Source organism: Myotis lucifugus, unplaced genomic scaffold, assembly GCF_000147115.1.
Source record: "Myotis lucifugus unplaced genomic scaffold, Myoluc2.0 scaffold_226, whole genome shotgun sequence".
NCBI classification, from domain to species: Eukaryota; Metazoa; Chordata; class Mammalia; order Chiroptera; family Vespertilionidae; genus Myotis; species Myotis lucifugus.
Window position 1 is genome coordinate 656,950 of NW_005871274.1, and position 17,795 is coordinate 674,744.

The following is a 17,795-nucleotide window of genomic DNA, read 5'->3' on the forward strand; positions in this document are numbered from 1 at the left end:
AGTGGTCTTGCAAGATAATATTATACTATCTTACAGAATTATGTCATACCTTCACAGTAAGGAAATTTTGAAAATCTCAGTGATGAGGAAACATTTTGACAGTTTAATTGCTGATGTTTTTTATTTCCAATGATGTATGCCATTTGTGATTATTGATGCAATGACTTCCTAATTTATTATTGAAACTATAAAAATAATTCTTGATGTAATTATCATAGGTGCCTAATGGATAAGAACTTCGTTAGGATTGGGAAATGGTTTGTTCGACCGTATGAAAAGGATGAAAAGCCAGTCAACAAAAGGTGAGTGTTTAGAATGCTCTTGGTTTTTTTGGTTGCTTTTGCTTGACCACAACTATCTTTGGGGGAGAGGTGGGTGGGGGAAGCAGCTTATTTGTTTACTTTCTAATAATTCTAGTAGTTTATATGTACTACAATAGATTTCTGGATCACATTTTATTAAACACTGCATTACAAAATTTCTATGGAATATTAAAAATTGAACTAGAAAGATGATTATCACTATTGCCTACGTATAAGCTCCTTATTACCACACTATTTAGAATTGAAATATTTTATTTTGTTATTTTTCTTCTTTATTTTTCTTCTTTAAAGTATTATATGGCATAACCTTTAAAAACAGTCAAATGAATTCAAATGGTGACAATATTTATAGGATTGATGCCCCTTAAAAGTCAATCAACACATCCTTGCTAATTGTCAAACAAGGACTGTGAATTACTGCTAAACAGTGCTAAACTTTTGACCATCAAAGGCAGTCCTTGATACTAAACAAAAATGGAGGCTTAGATTAATCAAACCAGAACCAATAAACAAAACACTCAAAATGAAATATTTACCCACTTACCTCTGAACACAGGATAGACTTAATTAAAATCATAAGTTGATGGTGATTACTTCATTTCTGAAGAGCAGGGTACACAGTCTTTATTCTTCTTTATTTTATTTTTTTACTGCCATACTTGTCCTAAGCTAAAAGTCCCAATTCCTGGCTATAGGTAAGAGTTCTTGAAGCTTTTTATGGTAGCTCTAAGGTTAGATCTTTTGGGTAGTTTGCCAGAATTTTGGCTGTCAACTCTTGACTCTTTTGGAACCTTTACTTTCTTAATTTCCTACCAGAGATTCAATTAGCAAGCTTTATGTCTAAAGCTTTGATGAAGTGGTTGTGTGGAATCTGCTCATTACCAAATCTAAGTTACGAAAATTTGGTTTCTTTTTTCAAATCTGATAAAATAAGGACTGCCTGCTGTGGCCCCCCATCCCGCAAATCACCACGAAGTTCCTTGAAATATTTTTTCCTCCTTTAGTACATTTAAAATTCTTTAGGATTTATTTAAGAAGTGTATTCAAATAGAACATAGTAGGTATTATGTATATCAAAGTTTGTGTGGAAAGGATAATGACACTTTTAGAAAGGTGCCAGTATGTATGGGTGTGTAAAAGTGTGATTCTATTTACAGATGCTTTGATTGAGGAACTTTTTCTTTTATTTATTTTGATTTGGTCTGACCAATGCATATGTTCCAAGAACATAATTAGTCTTTGTGTTTTCCCTCAACTTTCTGAATGGTTAAAGTTTTGGCTTCTAATGTTGATGAGTCTAAATGGTTAACTATGGAATTGCTTTAGCACAAGGATCTCTATACGATTCTTAGTATGGCTCGCTATGCTTAGTGTGCATCCCCACAGCTGCTCACTGGTGAGTTAACTGAGCCAGTCCTAAATGTGTGATGATGTGACAGGAATTTGAGGAATGAAGAGGAAATATAGAAATAAAATAATGATTGAAAGAGGAGCAATTCATATTTAGTGCTTTCAGAAAGGAAGGGAGAGGAAGAGAGAGCTAGAACCATCAATGATGAGAGAGAATCATTGATTGGCTGCCACCTGCACACCCCACACTGGGGATCAAGTTGCAACCTAGGCATGTGCCCTAACCAGGAATCAAACCGTGGCCTCCTGGTTCATAGGTCAACGCTCAACCACTGAGCCACGCCGACTGGACAGCAATTTGTATTTTTAATAGTTAAAAAATAATGTTTAAAAGTCAAATGTAGTTATGAATCTATTTTATACTAGAGGCCCGGTGCACAAAAATTTGTGCACTTGCGGGGGGGGGGGGGTCCCCTCAGCCCGGCCTGTGCCCTCTCGCAGTCTGGACCGCTCGGGGGATGACCACCTGCTGGCTTAGGCCCGCTCCCCAGGGGATCGGGCCTAAGCTGGCAGTCAGACATCACTCTGGCAGCCCAGCAGCCCTCGGGGGATGTCCACTTGCCAGTGGGGAGCAGGCCTAAGCTGCAGTCGGACATCCTTAGCGCTGCTGAGGAGGCGGGAGAGGCTCCCGCCACCACCGCTATGCTGGCAGCCGTCAGCCTGACTTGTGGCTGAGCAGAGCTCCCCCTGTGGGAGCGCACTGACCACCAGAGGGCAGCTCCTGCATTGATTGTCTGCCCCCTGTTGGTCAGTGTGTGTCATAGTGACCAGTCATTCCCAGTGGGTTCTGCTGTTAGGGTCAAATTTGCATATTACCCTTTTACTATATAGGATAAAGGCCTGGTGCACGGGTGGGGGCTGGCTGGTTTGCCCTGAAGGGTGTCCTGGATCAGGGTGGGGGTCCTGCTTGGGTGCCTGGCCAGCCTGGGTGAGGGCCTGAGGGCGGTTTAAAGGCTGGCCACACCCCCTTCAGGGAGGGGGGTCCTGCTGGGGTGCCTGGCCAGCCTGGGTGAGGGGCTGATGGCTGTTTGCAGCTGGTCACACCCCCTTCAGGGTAGGGGTCCCCACTGGGGTGCCTGGCCAGCCTGGATGAGGGGCTGATGGCTGTTTTCAGGCTGGCCACACCCCCTTTAGGGTGGGGATCCCCACTGGGGTGCCTGGCCAGTCTGGGTGAGGGGCTGAGGGCCGTTTTCAGGCTGGCCGGTGACTGAAGCTCCCAGCCTCTCCTTTTTTTAATTCTTCTTTATTCTGGTTATTTATTTACCTTCTGTAATTGAAACTTTGTTGCTGTCACTGGAGCTGAAAGCGGGCTCCTGCTCGCTCCAGCTCCGAGGCCATGGCCTGCTGAAAGCAGGTATCTGAGGTTTGTTTAACTTCTATAATTGAAACTTTGTTGCTTTCGGAGATCAGAGCCGGGCTGCGGCAGGCGGGGAACCTTGGCTTCCTCCATCACTGGAGCAAGCAAGCCTCCTGCTCCCTTCAGCTGCATGGCTGCTGGCCGCCATCTTGGTTGGGTTAATTTGCATATCGTGCTGATTAGCCAATGGGAGGCGTAACGAAGGTACGGTCAATTACCATGTTTGTCTATTATTAGATAGGACTAGAGGCCTGATGCATGAAATTTGTGGGAAGGACTTGGCCCTTGCATCACTGCCCCCCTCCCACTGGTGGTTTCAGAAAGTCATTCTGGAAGGTCGTTCCAGAAGCTCATTCTGTCGTCTAGTCTAATTAGCATATTAGCTCTTTATTATATAGGATAGAGTTTATATATCTTCACACTTAATTTAGATCCCAAAAGTCTTCCTAACTTTAGCCAACCAATAGATGTAAATAATTCTGAGCAATGTAATGGAATTATTTTATTATATTTAGAATTCATGATTGAATGTAGAATTTTTTTGTAATGTAGAAATGTTAATGATATTTTTATTGGGGTAATATTAATAAAATTACATAAATTTCAGGTATACACAATTCTCTATCTTTTTACTCTATTGCGTGTTCAGCACCAAAAGTCTAGTTTCTATGTTACCCTATATTTGGCCCCCTTTACCCATTTTGTCCCCCCTCTATTCCCCTAAATGTTAATGATTTTGAAAAAAACAACAACATTTTAAAACACAGTATCAGTTAGAAAAATTTAAAACCAAAGCTTGAATTTGAACAGTTGGCATTTGCTGTTATAAAACTTTATTAAGTGTAACGACTTTTCCTCTTTTATTTGCTGAGTGCTGATAGAGCTTCTTGGTGGATGTTGACAGAAGATCTCAGTGGTTAAGTCGTTTTAGGTGGATAGAGTGACACTGCGGAGAAGGACATTTAGAATGATAAACTTTGGGATCACATTCCATACCTTTCTTTACAAGTTATTTGCCTTTGGATAAGGTGTTTAGTTTTTTCTGGGCTGAACATTGTTTTTTTGCTGTTATTGAGTAGCAGTTACTATCTTAGGAGAACTTGCTGCTCAGTGCTAAACAAATTGTATGCACAAATTATTATTTTTAGGAATACTCTTACTTGATGCCATTAGATACAAATAAAAGGAATGTATTTTAAAGACTAGTACTCTGTATAAAGTATAGTAATACTAACATATATTTAATTTTGTTCAATAGGTTAAAAATACGATTGAAAACATGACATATTTTATGTAGCTAAAATAATTCTAATAGTGGGAAGAAATGAATATATTGATGAATAGTGTTCCCCTGTTAGATTAATAGCATATAATTTCTTGAGCTATAAATTCCATATTGATAGCAAGACTAAATCATTTACTGTGGACTATAAAATAGAGTTCTCAATGTTTGATATGAGATAATGCTCGGGATAATTTTAGAAAAAGTATATATATATATATAACAAATTTGACCAGGCACGTCCAAGAAGATAAAATAAATTTATTCATATCATTTTTTTCTCTATAGTGACATATGTTTGGTTATTCATATCCTTGGGAATGTAATAAGTAGGAAAGAAAACTTTGGCTTTGTCCTAAAGAGTTATGACAACTAACATCAAACATTAAACAATTATGGTTTCTAAAGTATATTGAACTTGAAAAAGCCTTTAACTAGATGCTTAAACCAGTGGAAATAAATATTTTAAAAATGATTTAGAAATTATTCCAATTATAGAGTCTCTTTCTTCTAGAGAGTTGTTCATTTTCTAATTTAATTCCAGCCCACATTTGATTATTGCAGTTTTTAGTCTATTAATTTTAGCCTTTAAATGCCATTTTTAGCAAAATAATTGATTGTCCCCAATGACAATTTGCACCTTTGATCTTTTCTAGGAATCAGGTTTATATTAGTTGGGCTAATACAAATATTGGTAAACACAAATAACCAACTTGCTAGTGCATTTTCTGAACTAATTAGCTGTCTCTTCTTCATGTGCAAACCTGCCCTCCTCTTAGATGATAGTTCAATAGCCTCATATACTTTCAAATATTCTAATTACTTTTTTATGTCATGCACCTCACTGGGGATCGAGCCCAAAACCCAGGCATGTGCCTGATGGGGAATCGAACGGTGACCTCCTGGCTCATAGGCTGAGGCTCAACCACTGAGCTGTGCCGGCCAGGCCACTGCTCACTCTTCTACCCATCCTCCTCTTTCCTTTTTCTCTCCTTGTTAAAGGCCAGTCATCTGTGTTTCCTTCTAGAGATGCAAAGATGAAAAGGCAGGGAAAGGGATCTTTTATCTAGAGGTTAAGCAGACATGTAAACAGATACTTACAGTGTGAAAGGTAAAGGAAATCTCCCAATGTTCCGAAAAATAAGATCACTAGTCATCATTTTTTCAGTTTTCCTCATAAATTTACTTGGTACATGTGGTGCTTTTTGCCACTTATCTGTGAACAAGAGCTAGTTGATGGGCAATCCATAAAAGAATATTAATGGGACAATTTAGACTTATCTAATCATGTGTCATAGTTTTGCAGCTTCTTTTTTTCCATGGGTCTATAATATATGTAGTCATTTTTTGCTTGTTTATCTGATGAAAGATATATAAAAATACTATGTATTTTGTCACTTGAATATACTTGAGAATTGTGTGAAAAGTGAGAAGAGAGATGAGCACATAGAAGTATTTAGGATTATAAATCTTGCATTCAGGAATTAGAACTTTTTGTACATGCGACTTTTTCAAGAAAGTAATGCACATACACATTATTACACAGATTACTGATGAGCCAGAATCTGCCATCCACTAGGCTGCTTCTTTGGAAATAAATGACTGAAGTTTACTAGTAGGACTTTATTATAACTCCTATCCTAATCAAGCTCTTAGTGTGCTTAGTCACACTGGTCTACTCACTATATCTTATGTTTCTGTTCTTGTGATTTTTTTTTCTAAACTGAGTAGAATAATAATAAAGGTAATAATAATGATGTCTACTTTATATAGGTTGTTTTGAGGATTAAATAAGATGATTCATGTAAGTGGCTGAATGAATGACTAGACAAACAAATTATTTAAAGCCTGTTCCAAACATTTCTTTCTAGTTCCATGACACTATATACTAGTCACTATATTATGAATGAAACTGATAAACTTTTCAAAATTAAGTGATCATAAGTCAGGAATAGCAGTGTGCACAATTTTATTTTTACTCCTTCAGATCATTTGATACTGTTTTTATATTTAAATCTTACTAGAGGCCTGGTGCACGAATTCGGGCACCAGTGGGTTCCCTCAGCCTGCCCTGCAGGATCGGGCTGAACCGGCTCTCTGACATCCCCCAAGGGGTCCTGGATTACAAGAGGGTGCAGGCCAAGCCAAGGAACTGCACCGTGCACGATTGGGGCTGGGGAGGGATGCGGGAGGTTGGCCAGCTTGAGAGGGACCATGGGAGGGCTCCAGGGCATGTCCAGCTCATCTTGCTCAGTCCCAATCGGCTGGACCCCAGCAGTATGCTAACCTACCACTTGGAGCATCTGCACCCTGGTGGTCAGTGCACATGATGGCAACAGGTCGACCGGTTGACTGCCCCCTGGTGGTCAGTGTGTGTCATAGCGAGCAGTTGAGCCGCCTTAGCATATCATTAGCATATTACTCTTTGATTGGTTGAACGGATGACCAGACACTTAGCATATTAGGATTTTATTATATAGGATATTGTCTCTAAACTATGCATTAATAGAAGATGGTGAAATTTCCATAAAATTCACCAATTTTATACCAAGTATTTTCATAGATTTGATTTTGGTCTTAGATACATATGATGTTTTAAAGAGGTACCTTTGACTATTAAGGTTCACATCAAGTGTGATAATCTATTTTTGATATTTCATGTATTAAAAAGAGCTCTAAGTAGTGTTAGACCAAGTATCTTTCGTAGTAAGATTAGATAGCTACTCTGGGTAATAAAAGAGACAGCATAAGTGAAAAGCGATCCAGACAGAAATAGATCTAGTACTCACATTTGTCAGATGAAAAAAGAAGGAAGCTGCTTACAAACCACCAACACTTCTAGAATTTTCTTTTTTTGGATGGGCATCATTCAACACATCTAGAAACATATTTATGCACTTACTTTTTACTTTGTGTTTTTCCCTACCCATTCCTCATAAGAGTATCAGAAAGTGGGGATGTTTTTCCTAGTCTTCTAACTTCTTAAACACAGTTATCACGTCTATAGCTTAAAGTGAGAAGAATGGTCTAGATAAGAATATTTGACATGAAATAAAAAAATATAGAAGAAATAAGTGGAAGGTTGAGGGTAAAATGAATTATCTATATTTTTAGTTTACTGGCATTAAAAGGTGCTAATTGTACAAATATACCCATTTGTTCCTTTGTTCTTAGTTTAATAAAAAATACGAAAATGTTTTATTTGAAGGAATTTAATTTAATACTACTTATTCACTTTTTAAAGCTTTCATTAATAATGCTTTTTTGGAGAATGTGTTCATAAATCATCCCAAACATTATTAAAAAATGAACAATAGAGTGTATTTTTCTGATTATAAAAGGATTGATGTATTTATTAGAAATTGGAGAATGCTTAAAACCAAATAGAATTTTGAGATGGTATAATTTTATTCTAACACATAGATATGTCCTTTATTTGAACTCGAGAGTATATATGAAGTCTTTTTGATCCTTCATGTATTCCTATATATCCGTACCTCCACAGTGCTTGATGATGAGTTAGTGAAATCTTTAAAAATTTAGCTTTTTAAAATAGTTATTCCTAGATACACTGGAAAAGGACAACCTCAGTATACTAAAGTATAATTTACAACAAGATAAAATTGGGACTCTGATGCAAATATAAAATGAACAAATGCCAAACATTTTAATCAACTCTTTAATTAGTGAAGGAACAGGTGAGATGTAAAAACCAGGTCAGAGAGCATTTGAGCAGCTAGATTTTATAGAAAATTAATAGGTGTTTGTGCACCTGTAATGTGGTAGCTATTTGAACAAATAACGCATATAAATTCATTATTTTTTAAGAATTTATTTTAGAGAGAGGAGGGGAGGGAGAGAGAAGCAAATGTGTGAGAGAAAAACATCAGTCAACTGCTTTCTACTTGCCCTGACTGGGGATCGAACCCACAGACTGGGTATATGTTCTGAGGGGGAATCGAACCCACCACCTTTTGATGTACAGGTCTACGCTCTAACCAACTGAGACATACCAGCCAGGGAAAATTTATTTTAGTCTTAAATAACCACAATTGCTTATTAATTAGGACATGCATGCCTGTTGGGCACTGTACAACTTCTCAAATCTTGGAATCAGATTGGACACCTCTACTTTTATTTCCAGTCCATATAGATTTTACTTTATATCACAACACTGAAAATCTAGTTTCACAAAGACTTGACTTGATTGCAGGGAATATAGCACATTTTAATGTTGACACTGCAGTACCTTGAGCTAGTAGTTTGCATAGTCTCTGACAAATGCTGTTTTCTTTACCCCCAAATTAAAAATATCCCACCACACCCTTGTGAATTTGTTGCAGTGTTCAGGGGTGCTGTAGTCACAGTGGGTAAAGGAGGCAGTCGATAATTCTTGGCTGGGCATTTCCCCTACATAACATTGAAAGGACAAGTTGTCTTATTCAAAGTTTTGAGTAAAAAGTTTTACAAGTACTCCAGAGAGCTTCTAATTAATATTATTAAATTTCTCTCCTTAAACTGCCTGCTGGATGGTGGTGGTGTTATTGATGTCCTGGTAGACTCTACTCTATTTATCCAAATCCTACCAAGTCTATAGGCTGTTCTGGTAAGCCAGTTAATCATCCTGATGCATTAGAGCTATAGTGTAGTGGATTCTCAAACTTTTTGTTCTCAAAGCACCTATAAACCTTACGGAGCACTCAAGAGAGCTTTTATTTATGTGGATTAAACTTACCAATATTTACTCCAAACGGAAAAAACTAAAAATAGCAATAATAAACCCATTTCATGTTAAAGCAAATAGCCCATTTTTAACTAAAATAACAATTCTCTAAAAGAGAAAAATATTTAGTCAGAAGAATAACAGTTTTTCAAATCTCTTTAATGTCTGGCTTAAGGGAAAACAGCTGTATCTTGTGTCTGCTTCTGCATGTAGTCTGTTGTGACATCACACATCATGTAGCCTCTGGAAAACTCTATTGTGTACTTGGGGGGAAAATCAGATGAAAAAGATGAATAATGTCTTTATGTTATTCTGAAAATAGTTTTGACTGCTGCCTGCTCAGAGTGGAGCTTTACATTCTTAATGCTTACAAAGAATTTCAACGCAGATGTGGTCTGTCTGCATTCTCCTATTAGGCAGGGGCAGATAAACTTTTGTAAAGGGCCAGATAATGAATATTCTCAGCTCTGAAAGGTATATAGTCTCTGCCAAAACGAGTCAAATCTGACATTCTACTGCGAAAGCAACCATAGACAATATGCAAGCAAGTGGGCATAACTTGCCCCAATAAAACTTTACAAAAAATATGTGACAGGCCGGAATTGGCCGTGGCCTCTGCCCTTAAGAGGGAAATTGATGTTCAGATAAACTAAATGATTAGCTGACAGTCATACAGCTAGAAAGTGGAGGATTCAATTCCATGTGTTTCTAGTTTCACAACCACTGTCTTTCTCATTTCTTCATGCTGTCTTCACTAAAAAGGTTAATGATTACAAATTTAATGTAGATGGGATTATTGATTATTTGTTATAGATAACTTTTTAGGATAAAAATTTAAGTTTAAAGTTGTATAGGGGCTAGGATATAGACTCTCCCTAGTTACCCAATAAATGATTGGATAAGGGTCTTTATCACAATGAATCATATGCACTGTGGAACATTTTAATTCTTGTGTTAATCACTAAAACACACGTATCTAAAAATGTTTTCAACAGACAAACTCTCTAAGTAATTGTTTTATTCTATTTAAAATATTATTTGGAGTGGTAAATACATGTATATAGTACACAATTTAAATGGCACAAAATGGGTAGGTGAAAAAGTAAGTCTCTTTCTCACTTCCTAGTCAGCCAATTTCTTGGTGTTAATTCCTATTACCAGTTTCCTTTCATCTTTCCAGAGATTAGTTTATGCAGATATACACCAGCATGCATCTATACATTTCTCTTTTATACAGATAGTATATCTGTATAAATTGGTATACATACTCTACCCATTGTTCCATGGCTTTATTTTACTTACTAGATAGATAGTGATGATATGTTGAAGATCAATCCATGTATATGCATATAGAACTATTAACTGTTTGAAAAAAAACATGCTTTATATTCACTCTGAATATTTGTTTTATCAGACTTACTAATTTTAGAATTTATTTGTTTTGTTACTTACATTCCATGAGTATCTTTTCTAACAGTTTTTAAAAATGATGTTGCTTTGGTATTTGGTGCACATGAGTAAAATAACTTCACAAAGTTCTGCCAAATGATTTAGTATGATTAGGAAAGAAAGATATGAAGCAATAAATAATGAGCACTGAATGTGAAAATTGGGAGATCTTGTTGTGGGTTGTTCTAGTGAAGAGCAGGGATTCATGAAGTTAAATGGGTTTTGGTAATTCTAAGGTTTGAATGACTTGGGTTAGAATCAAAGTGAGGAAAACAACATAACAAAGACATCACCATGGTGTCTCTTGAGGAAAGATTTGGTTGAGTAGAGAGGAAAGTACATGCTTAGCAGCAATGGAAGACAAAAAGAGATAATGTCTAACAGGAGGACTCCTTGAGTGATCCAGAGAGTTATAAAGAAATTCTTTTTATGGGTTTTTTTCCCTCTCTCCCGTGGGACCAAGATATTAAAAGATGATGAATTGCTTTGTAGGATTTGTGTATGACTGAAGTCATAATGCTTGTACTATGAATCGCCTACAGGCTGTCTAGGTGTTCATTTGTGGTGGAGAGCTGCTATGAGTGAACTTTGCCCCTAGGCATTATATTGCTGTATGCCATAATGATAGATTATTGAGGTTTTTGTTTAGGTATTTTGGTGAATGAATGTGGCAAAGAATATACTCTTTGGGATCCATGTAACATCTATAAGCTTAGAACCATGATAAAGTTCTAAAGTCTTGAAGCTTAGATGAATTGTGATAGAGACTTACATTGTTCTAGCAACGACTAACAAATTAGAATAGTTGCTTGTTAGAATTTAAGAATTGCAAAATTCCACAGCCAGAGATAAGCATTGTCTTGAGAGTTAAATATTATTTTTTAAAAGCTTAAAAATAAAAAAAACTCAGAAAAACAAAAGCTGTTTGTGAGGGCTCAATCCAAACTTGCCATTAAATTATGGCTACATGTATAACTTTTCCCTATTGCTTTCAACTCCTTGTTTCTGGAGTTTCGGGACTATTTTTAGTTAGTGCCTTTTGTATTGTCTTACTTGGTCTTCTGCCAAGAATTTAAGCATTTTAGGCTCCTATCTTTCATGTTAATTTATTTAAAGCTGGAGAATAGCTCACATTATTGCACTTGAGAAGCACCTAAACCCTATTATAGCATTAAACAAAATTTCTTTATAGTGCTCGCTGGTGCTGCTATAGCCTCTCTTGCCTCTATATATGTGTTTAATCAGTTGGTGTCTACTTCAAACTTGAAGGAAAGGCACCCCCAGAAAGGCAGTCCTGCTTCCGGAGCCCACAGCACAGGTTTGGATATGTACTGACAGATAAATCGAAATGGTTGAGTGAAAAGCAACCAATTTAGGGACACTCAGCAACACAACTTCAAGTTGGAAGGAAGGGAGCTAATTTTTTTTGGTGGGGGGTGCTAATATTTTTAAGTTAAGACTAACATTTGTTGAGATACTATGCTAACTGCTTTACATAAATTATTTCTAGTCTTCACTACATACCTGGCGCTTTGTGTTATTTTCTTTGGTTTTACAGGTGCGAAAATGGAGATCTAGACAGTTTCAGTAACAAGAGTTAGAAAGTGCTAGAGCCAAGAATGTATTTTCTAGAAGGGCAGGACCTTTAATGCATACTGCTTGTTAAGTACTTTGTGTCTTATTATTCCTCACAGCAGCCCTGTGAAATTAGTGGTAGGAGTAGTAGTAGTAGTAGGAGTAGTAGTAGTACTAATTTTAATAAAAGGAATTGAGATACAGAGAAATAAGTAACTTGCCTTAGGTCACACTGCTACTGTGGGCAGAGCTAGATTGAGTTGCTTCCAAGGTTCTTGCCCTTATTCTCAAAAAATGAAAAAGTTAGAGAAGGGTAAATGGTAGAGGCTTAATGTTAAGTGAAATAATAAAGAACATCCAAATAAAAAACAGGATGACTCACTTTTTTATATAACTTTATTGATTTTAGAGAGGAAGGGAGAGATAGAAACATCAATGATGAGAGAGAATCATTGATCGGCTGCCTTCTGCATGCTCCCCTAGTGCGGATGGAGCCCATAACCTGGGTATGTGCCCTTGACTGCAATTGAACCGGGTACCCTTCAGTCCGCAGGCCGATGCTCTATCCACTGAGCCAAACTGGCTAGGGCAAGGATGGTTCACTTTTTAGCTTCTAGGCTAGAAAATATAACTTCAAATAATGGAAAAAACTATTTGTGAAGACCAGTAGTGTATGAGCATTGCTTGCACAATGAAGCCCCCACTAGGATATTTACTAGTAATAGCATATTTAGAAGGAAGAAAGAGGTTTCCATTCTTGCACTTTCTGTCAATTAATAGGCAATGGTCTTGGCACTTGCCCTAAGGGGCTAAGCTGGAAGTTGCTCTGTCAAGGGTTCCCTTGTGGTAGTCACATGGTTTGCATTTTCCGCTAGAGTGTCAAGCATGGAATTGTGTAGTCAGGTATCTCAGATCAGTTTGAATCTGTGGGTCAAAGGAATAGAGATCAGGGGTAGAGAGGCGAGGTTTTCAGTCTGCCTCTTGAAGGTGTACCTAAAAAATCAGTGACTGTTTGGTGCTTATTAGTAAATTAAAAGACACAATTTATTTGTGGCATTTAAGCAAACTTAGAATTACGAAGGGGAAAAAATGTTGTTTTCCTTTCCTTTAATTCATTTTACTCTTTAAATGATGTGTAAGAAAAAGAACATTCTTTTAAAGCTCAAAAATCGGTCACACTTTATTAATGCTAAGGAAGACATTAAGTTTTAATATTTAACAATATCTTCAAGATATGTGATATAATAGAGAGATAAATATTAATAATAACTTATGAAAAAATTGCTTTGATAACCACATGCCCCTGTTATTGACCACTTAAGGCTGGGAAGAAAAATGCAGTAGCAACTTTATTTTTCTCTGATATAGGATGAATGTTAAGCTACAAAGAATAATTTCAGTCATTCAGATCCATCATTAGAGAGATCAATAATTGAGTTAGTATTTAGAGACAGGAAGTATGACCCATTAATCCAGTGGTTCTCAACCTTCTGGCCCTTTAAATACAGTTCCTCATGTTGTGACCCAACCATAAAATTATTTTCGTTGCTACTTCATAACTGTAATGTTGCTACTGTTATGAATCGTAATGTAAATATCTGATATGCAGGATGGTCTTAGGCGACCCCTGTGAAAGGGTCGTTCGACCGCCAAGGGGGTCGTGACCCACAGGTTGAGAACCGCTGCATTAATCAGTTAAGAAACAAGATAATATCCTACCCCCATCAGAGTTGTAATTTATGTGATTGAGAATAATTTTTATTTAATTATTTTACTGACATATGTTTGGAAAGCATTCTAATAAAACATTCAGGTCAGGGTCTGAATAATAGGGTGTTCCCCAAAAATGTATACACACTTTGAATGAATCTAAAGTTGGTGTTTACTACCATATAGTTTATTTTCAAACTTTAAGAGAATCTACAGAAATGAATAATTCTTTTTGTCAATTCCTGTTTTCAAATTGATGACCATTCTGGTCCAGGCACTACTGATAATGCAAAGCAGTGGAATCCCAAGCATCAAGAATCATTTCATTTGGTATTTGTGTGCTCTCAATTTGTCGACTGTTGCCGGTTTTGTACCGTAAACTTTATCTTTTATATATCCCCATAAAAAAAGTCTAGTGGATAATTTTTTTTGTTCAAAGCTTAGTCTGGCTTTTGTACTACAGGAGCCATGAGCTAATAATACCCAGAACATAGCAGATACTTGAATATTAGGATTGCAATAATTTAAACTAATTCTTCACTACAGTTCATCAAGAAAATGAGGGGGTTTGGCAAGGTCATTTTTAAGGATCTTTTCACAACAAAGGTCTATGATTTTAGTTTTATTCTGTGCTCAGAGAATCAAGCTGTTTCTTTAGACTCAAAAGCAGTTGTGTTCAGAGACTAGTCCTGACTACATTTCCCAGCAGGCATGAGTCTGCTTGTTTCCTGCAGGGTTTGGTGCACTCTTGTGACAGGTTTGCCTAGTCATCCTTTTCCTTCAGTTGCTGGTTCCAATTAAAAGAAAAGTTTACAAATGTGGAAAGTTGCAAAATGGAGTCAGAATTGGTTAAGCAACATCCAGTGTGAATAAAAATCTAATCCCACACATTACAGAACAGATCCCAGTTTTGATTGGCATTCTTTGGTGAGCTAATTTATAAGCCAGGAGTGCCTCTTACACCAGGGGGGATGGCTGGAAATGGGGCATGAAGTTTGGGGCAGAAAGCTGACTGGAATGTACATGGTGGTGCTGGTGGTGGTGTAGTGTGAGAGGCACAGAGCATGGCCCATGTAAAATAATGTTCCCTAATCAAGACTCAGCAGGACTCTGTCTACTCGTTACCTTGACCTAGTACAGTATAATGTAGTGTGCTAATCCGCCTGGGAACCCAGACGTATGTGAAGTTTATGGGAACTCTAGGTTTTATAAAATTCAGCTAAATAATTCTTGCTTTGTTTCTTCACTATTAATGAAATACGATGAAAATATTTTTAGTGCTTTACCACTGCAATAAAAAGGGCATAAAGGGCCATTAATAGTATCTGCAGAATGACAGACCTGCTTATTCTTCAAATAGCAAATCAGCAACTTGCTTAGAAACCCACTTGAGCATATAATAAAAACCCACGCTAGCTTGATTAACATTAAATCAAATAAGGTGTAGTAACTGAACATTTTTGCAAGTTAAATTTCCTGAGGTGGAAGGAGTCACTTCCCAAAACTGATGTGAATATTGAATTACCACAGTATTAGAGTGCTTTTACTAAATTGATTTGTGAGCTCACTGATTTGATTAACAGATTCAAAATGACAAAAGACACTTAAAAGGATCATTTTAAACATTAAGTATTGTTGCTAGTTTAGAAAATTGAAAGGTCATAAAGAGTCTTATCTGCCCTGTAAATTAGAGCAAAATGAAATCATGTTAAATAGCCTTTAGGTTTATTTATGGTAAAAAACCCAGAAAGATTCCACAAGACTGTCAGGTTATAGAGGAGGGGAGAAGGGCAATTTACTTCACTACTTATTATTATTATTTTCCTTGTTGTTTTTTTTTTTTTTTTTAAAAATACATTTTTATTGATTTCAGAAAGGGAGAGGAAGAGAGAGATAGAAAGATCAATGATGCAAGAATCATCGATCGGCTGCCTCCTGCACGCCCCATACTGGGGATTGAGCCTGCAACCCAGTCATGTTCCCTGACTGGCAATCAAACTGTGACTTCCTGATTCATAGGGCGATGCTCTACCACTGAGCCATGCTGGCTGGGCTTCCTTGCTTTTTGTTAATTTTGCCATTGGCCTTTGCGGGCTATTGATGTTAATATACTAAAAATGTAAATGCCTTCAAATAGGTATTTATCTAAACAGTCTTGGTTTTGCCTGAAAGTTTGTTTTGTTCTTCTACATTTAGAAGAACAAAAGTTACTTTTTTTTTCCTATTTGTTAGCATATCTGGAACCAAGCCTAAAACATGTTATACTTGAGTGGTATCAATTGAGTAAATTGGCTTTATCTGTGCTATGGAAGAGAATGAATTTTAATTCCAAAGTTTGTCATTAATTAGTAATCAGTTTCTAAACATACGACTCTCATTTTATTAAAATGTGTTTAAATTGTTTTTTAGAAATGTTTTAGTTGAATTCAGTCAGTCATGTCTATGAACTGGACTTAGTTTACATTAAGCATAAAAAGTGGAGAAAGCATTCATTATTTAAAACAATGATCAATGGAGCTAATGTTTCTCAGCTATTTGAATAACATTTCTTTCTTGAGGCACCTTGACAATAATTACTTCAGTTCATGAAATTTCATGTGTTTTCAGAATTGAAAGAAAGAAGCTGTCATCTGAAAATTAAATATCCAAAACTACATTGAAAAGTAAAGATAATGTTGGATTACTAGTGATTCTTGTTTTCTTTTCTATACTCCCTATATACCCCTGTATTTCTGTTTCTACAGTGAGCATGTATTACATTACTAGAGGCCTGGAGCACAAAATTCCTGCACGGGTACGGTCCCTAGGCCTGGCCTTCTATCAGGACCATCTACCCCAGCTGCTGGTAGCCGGCCCTGCCCCCCACTGCCACTCACCCCTGGCTTCCCGTTCGCCATTAGGAGGCAGAGACCGAGAGGTTGGCCGTTCCCGCCTGCTTGCTGCCCCTGTCCCCCAACGCCGGTCGCCCTCTGTGTGTGGGGCAACTGGCAGGGTGGGTGCCTTGGCCTGGCACTGCCTGTGTCCACCGCCACCCACCCATGGTTCCCCATTCCCCATTGGGCGATCGGAGCCTGCCAGCCGGGGGAAGGGACCAGGAGGTTGGCCACAAGGCCCCAATCGGGGCCTGCGGGCTGGGGGCTACTCCTGCGTTGAGCTTCTGCCTCCTGGTGGTCAGTGCACATCATAGCGACTGGTTGTTCTGCCGTTCAGTTGATTTGCATATTACCCTTTATTATATAGGATTAATCAGAGAAAATAATACTGCTTTTTATAAAATGCAAATATAATACATTTAAATATTCATTATATTTGACTACTTTCTTTTAAAAATTAGCACCTCTGCCCTAGCCAGTTTGGCTTAGTGGATAGAGCATCAGCCTGCGGACCAAAGGGTCCTGGGTTCAGTTCCAGTCAAGGGCACATACCATGGTTGCAGGCTCCTCCCCAGTCTGGGCCCTGGTCGGGTACGTGCAGGAGGCAACCAATCAATGTTTTTCTCTCACATCGCTGTTTCTCTCTGTCCTTCCCTCTCTCTTCTACTCTCTCTAAAAATCAATGGAAAAATATCCTCGGGTGAGAATTAACAGAACAAACAAACAAAAACAAAAAAAGAATAAAAATAAGCATCTAGTTTATAAATGAAATCGAGTGCTAAATGTGGATAGGGCCAAAATATTAACTGCTAATTACTTGCAAGATTTATTTAACAATACTAGGAGAAAACCCAGACTCTCAGTGCTGGGAAAGTGATTAAAAATAATTTATTAGTGATTTCTTAAAAATTCCTAAAGCTTTAGTATTAATTTGTAGTTTTAGAGATTTCTATACTATGTAAACTTAATCTGGAAGTACTTATATTTTATGTATCATCTTAATTAACATTGTGATCCCCAAAACGTTTTTAGAAAACAATTTAAACATTTTGATAAAATGAGAGTCACATCTTTGGGCCTCTAGGGTGCTGCA

General features: G+C 37.3%; 1 protein-coding gene across 1 annotated transcript in view; it reads left to right on the forward strand.

Annotated features, from left to right (window-relative positions):
* MED13L (mediator complex subunit 13 like) overlaps nucleotides 1-17,795 on the forward strand; it is a 234,029-nt gene that overhangs the window by 118,323 nt on the left and 97,911 nt on the right. Inside the window, 1 exon segment of the mRNA XM_023761997.1 lies at nucleotides 219-302. Coding sequence (XP_023617765.1) covers nucleotides 219-302 — 84 coding nt within the window.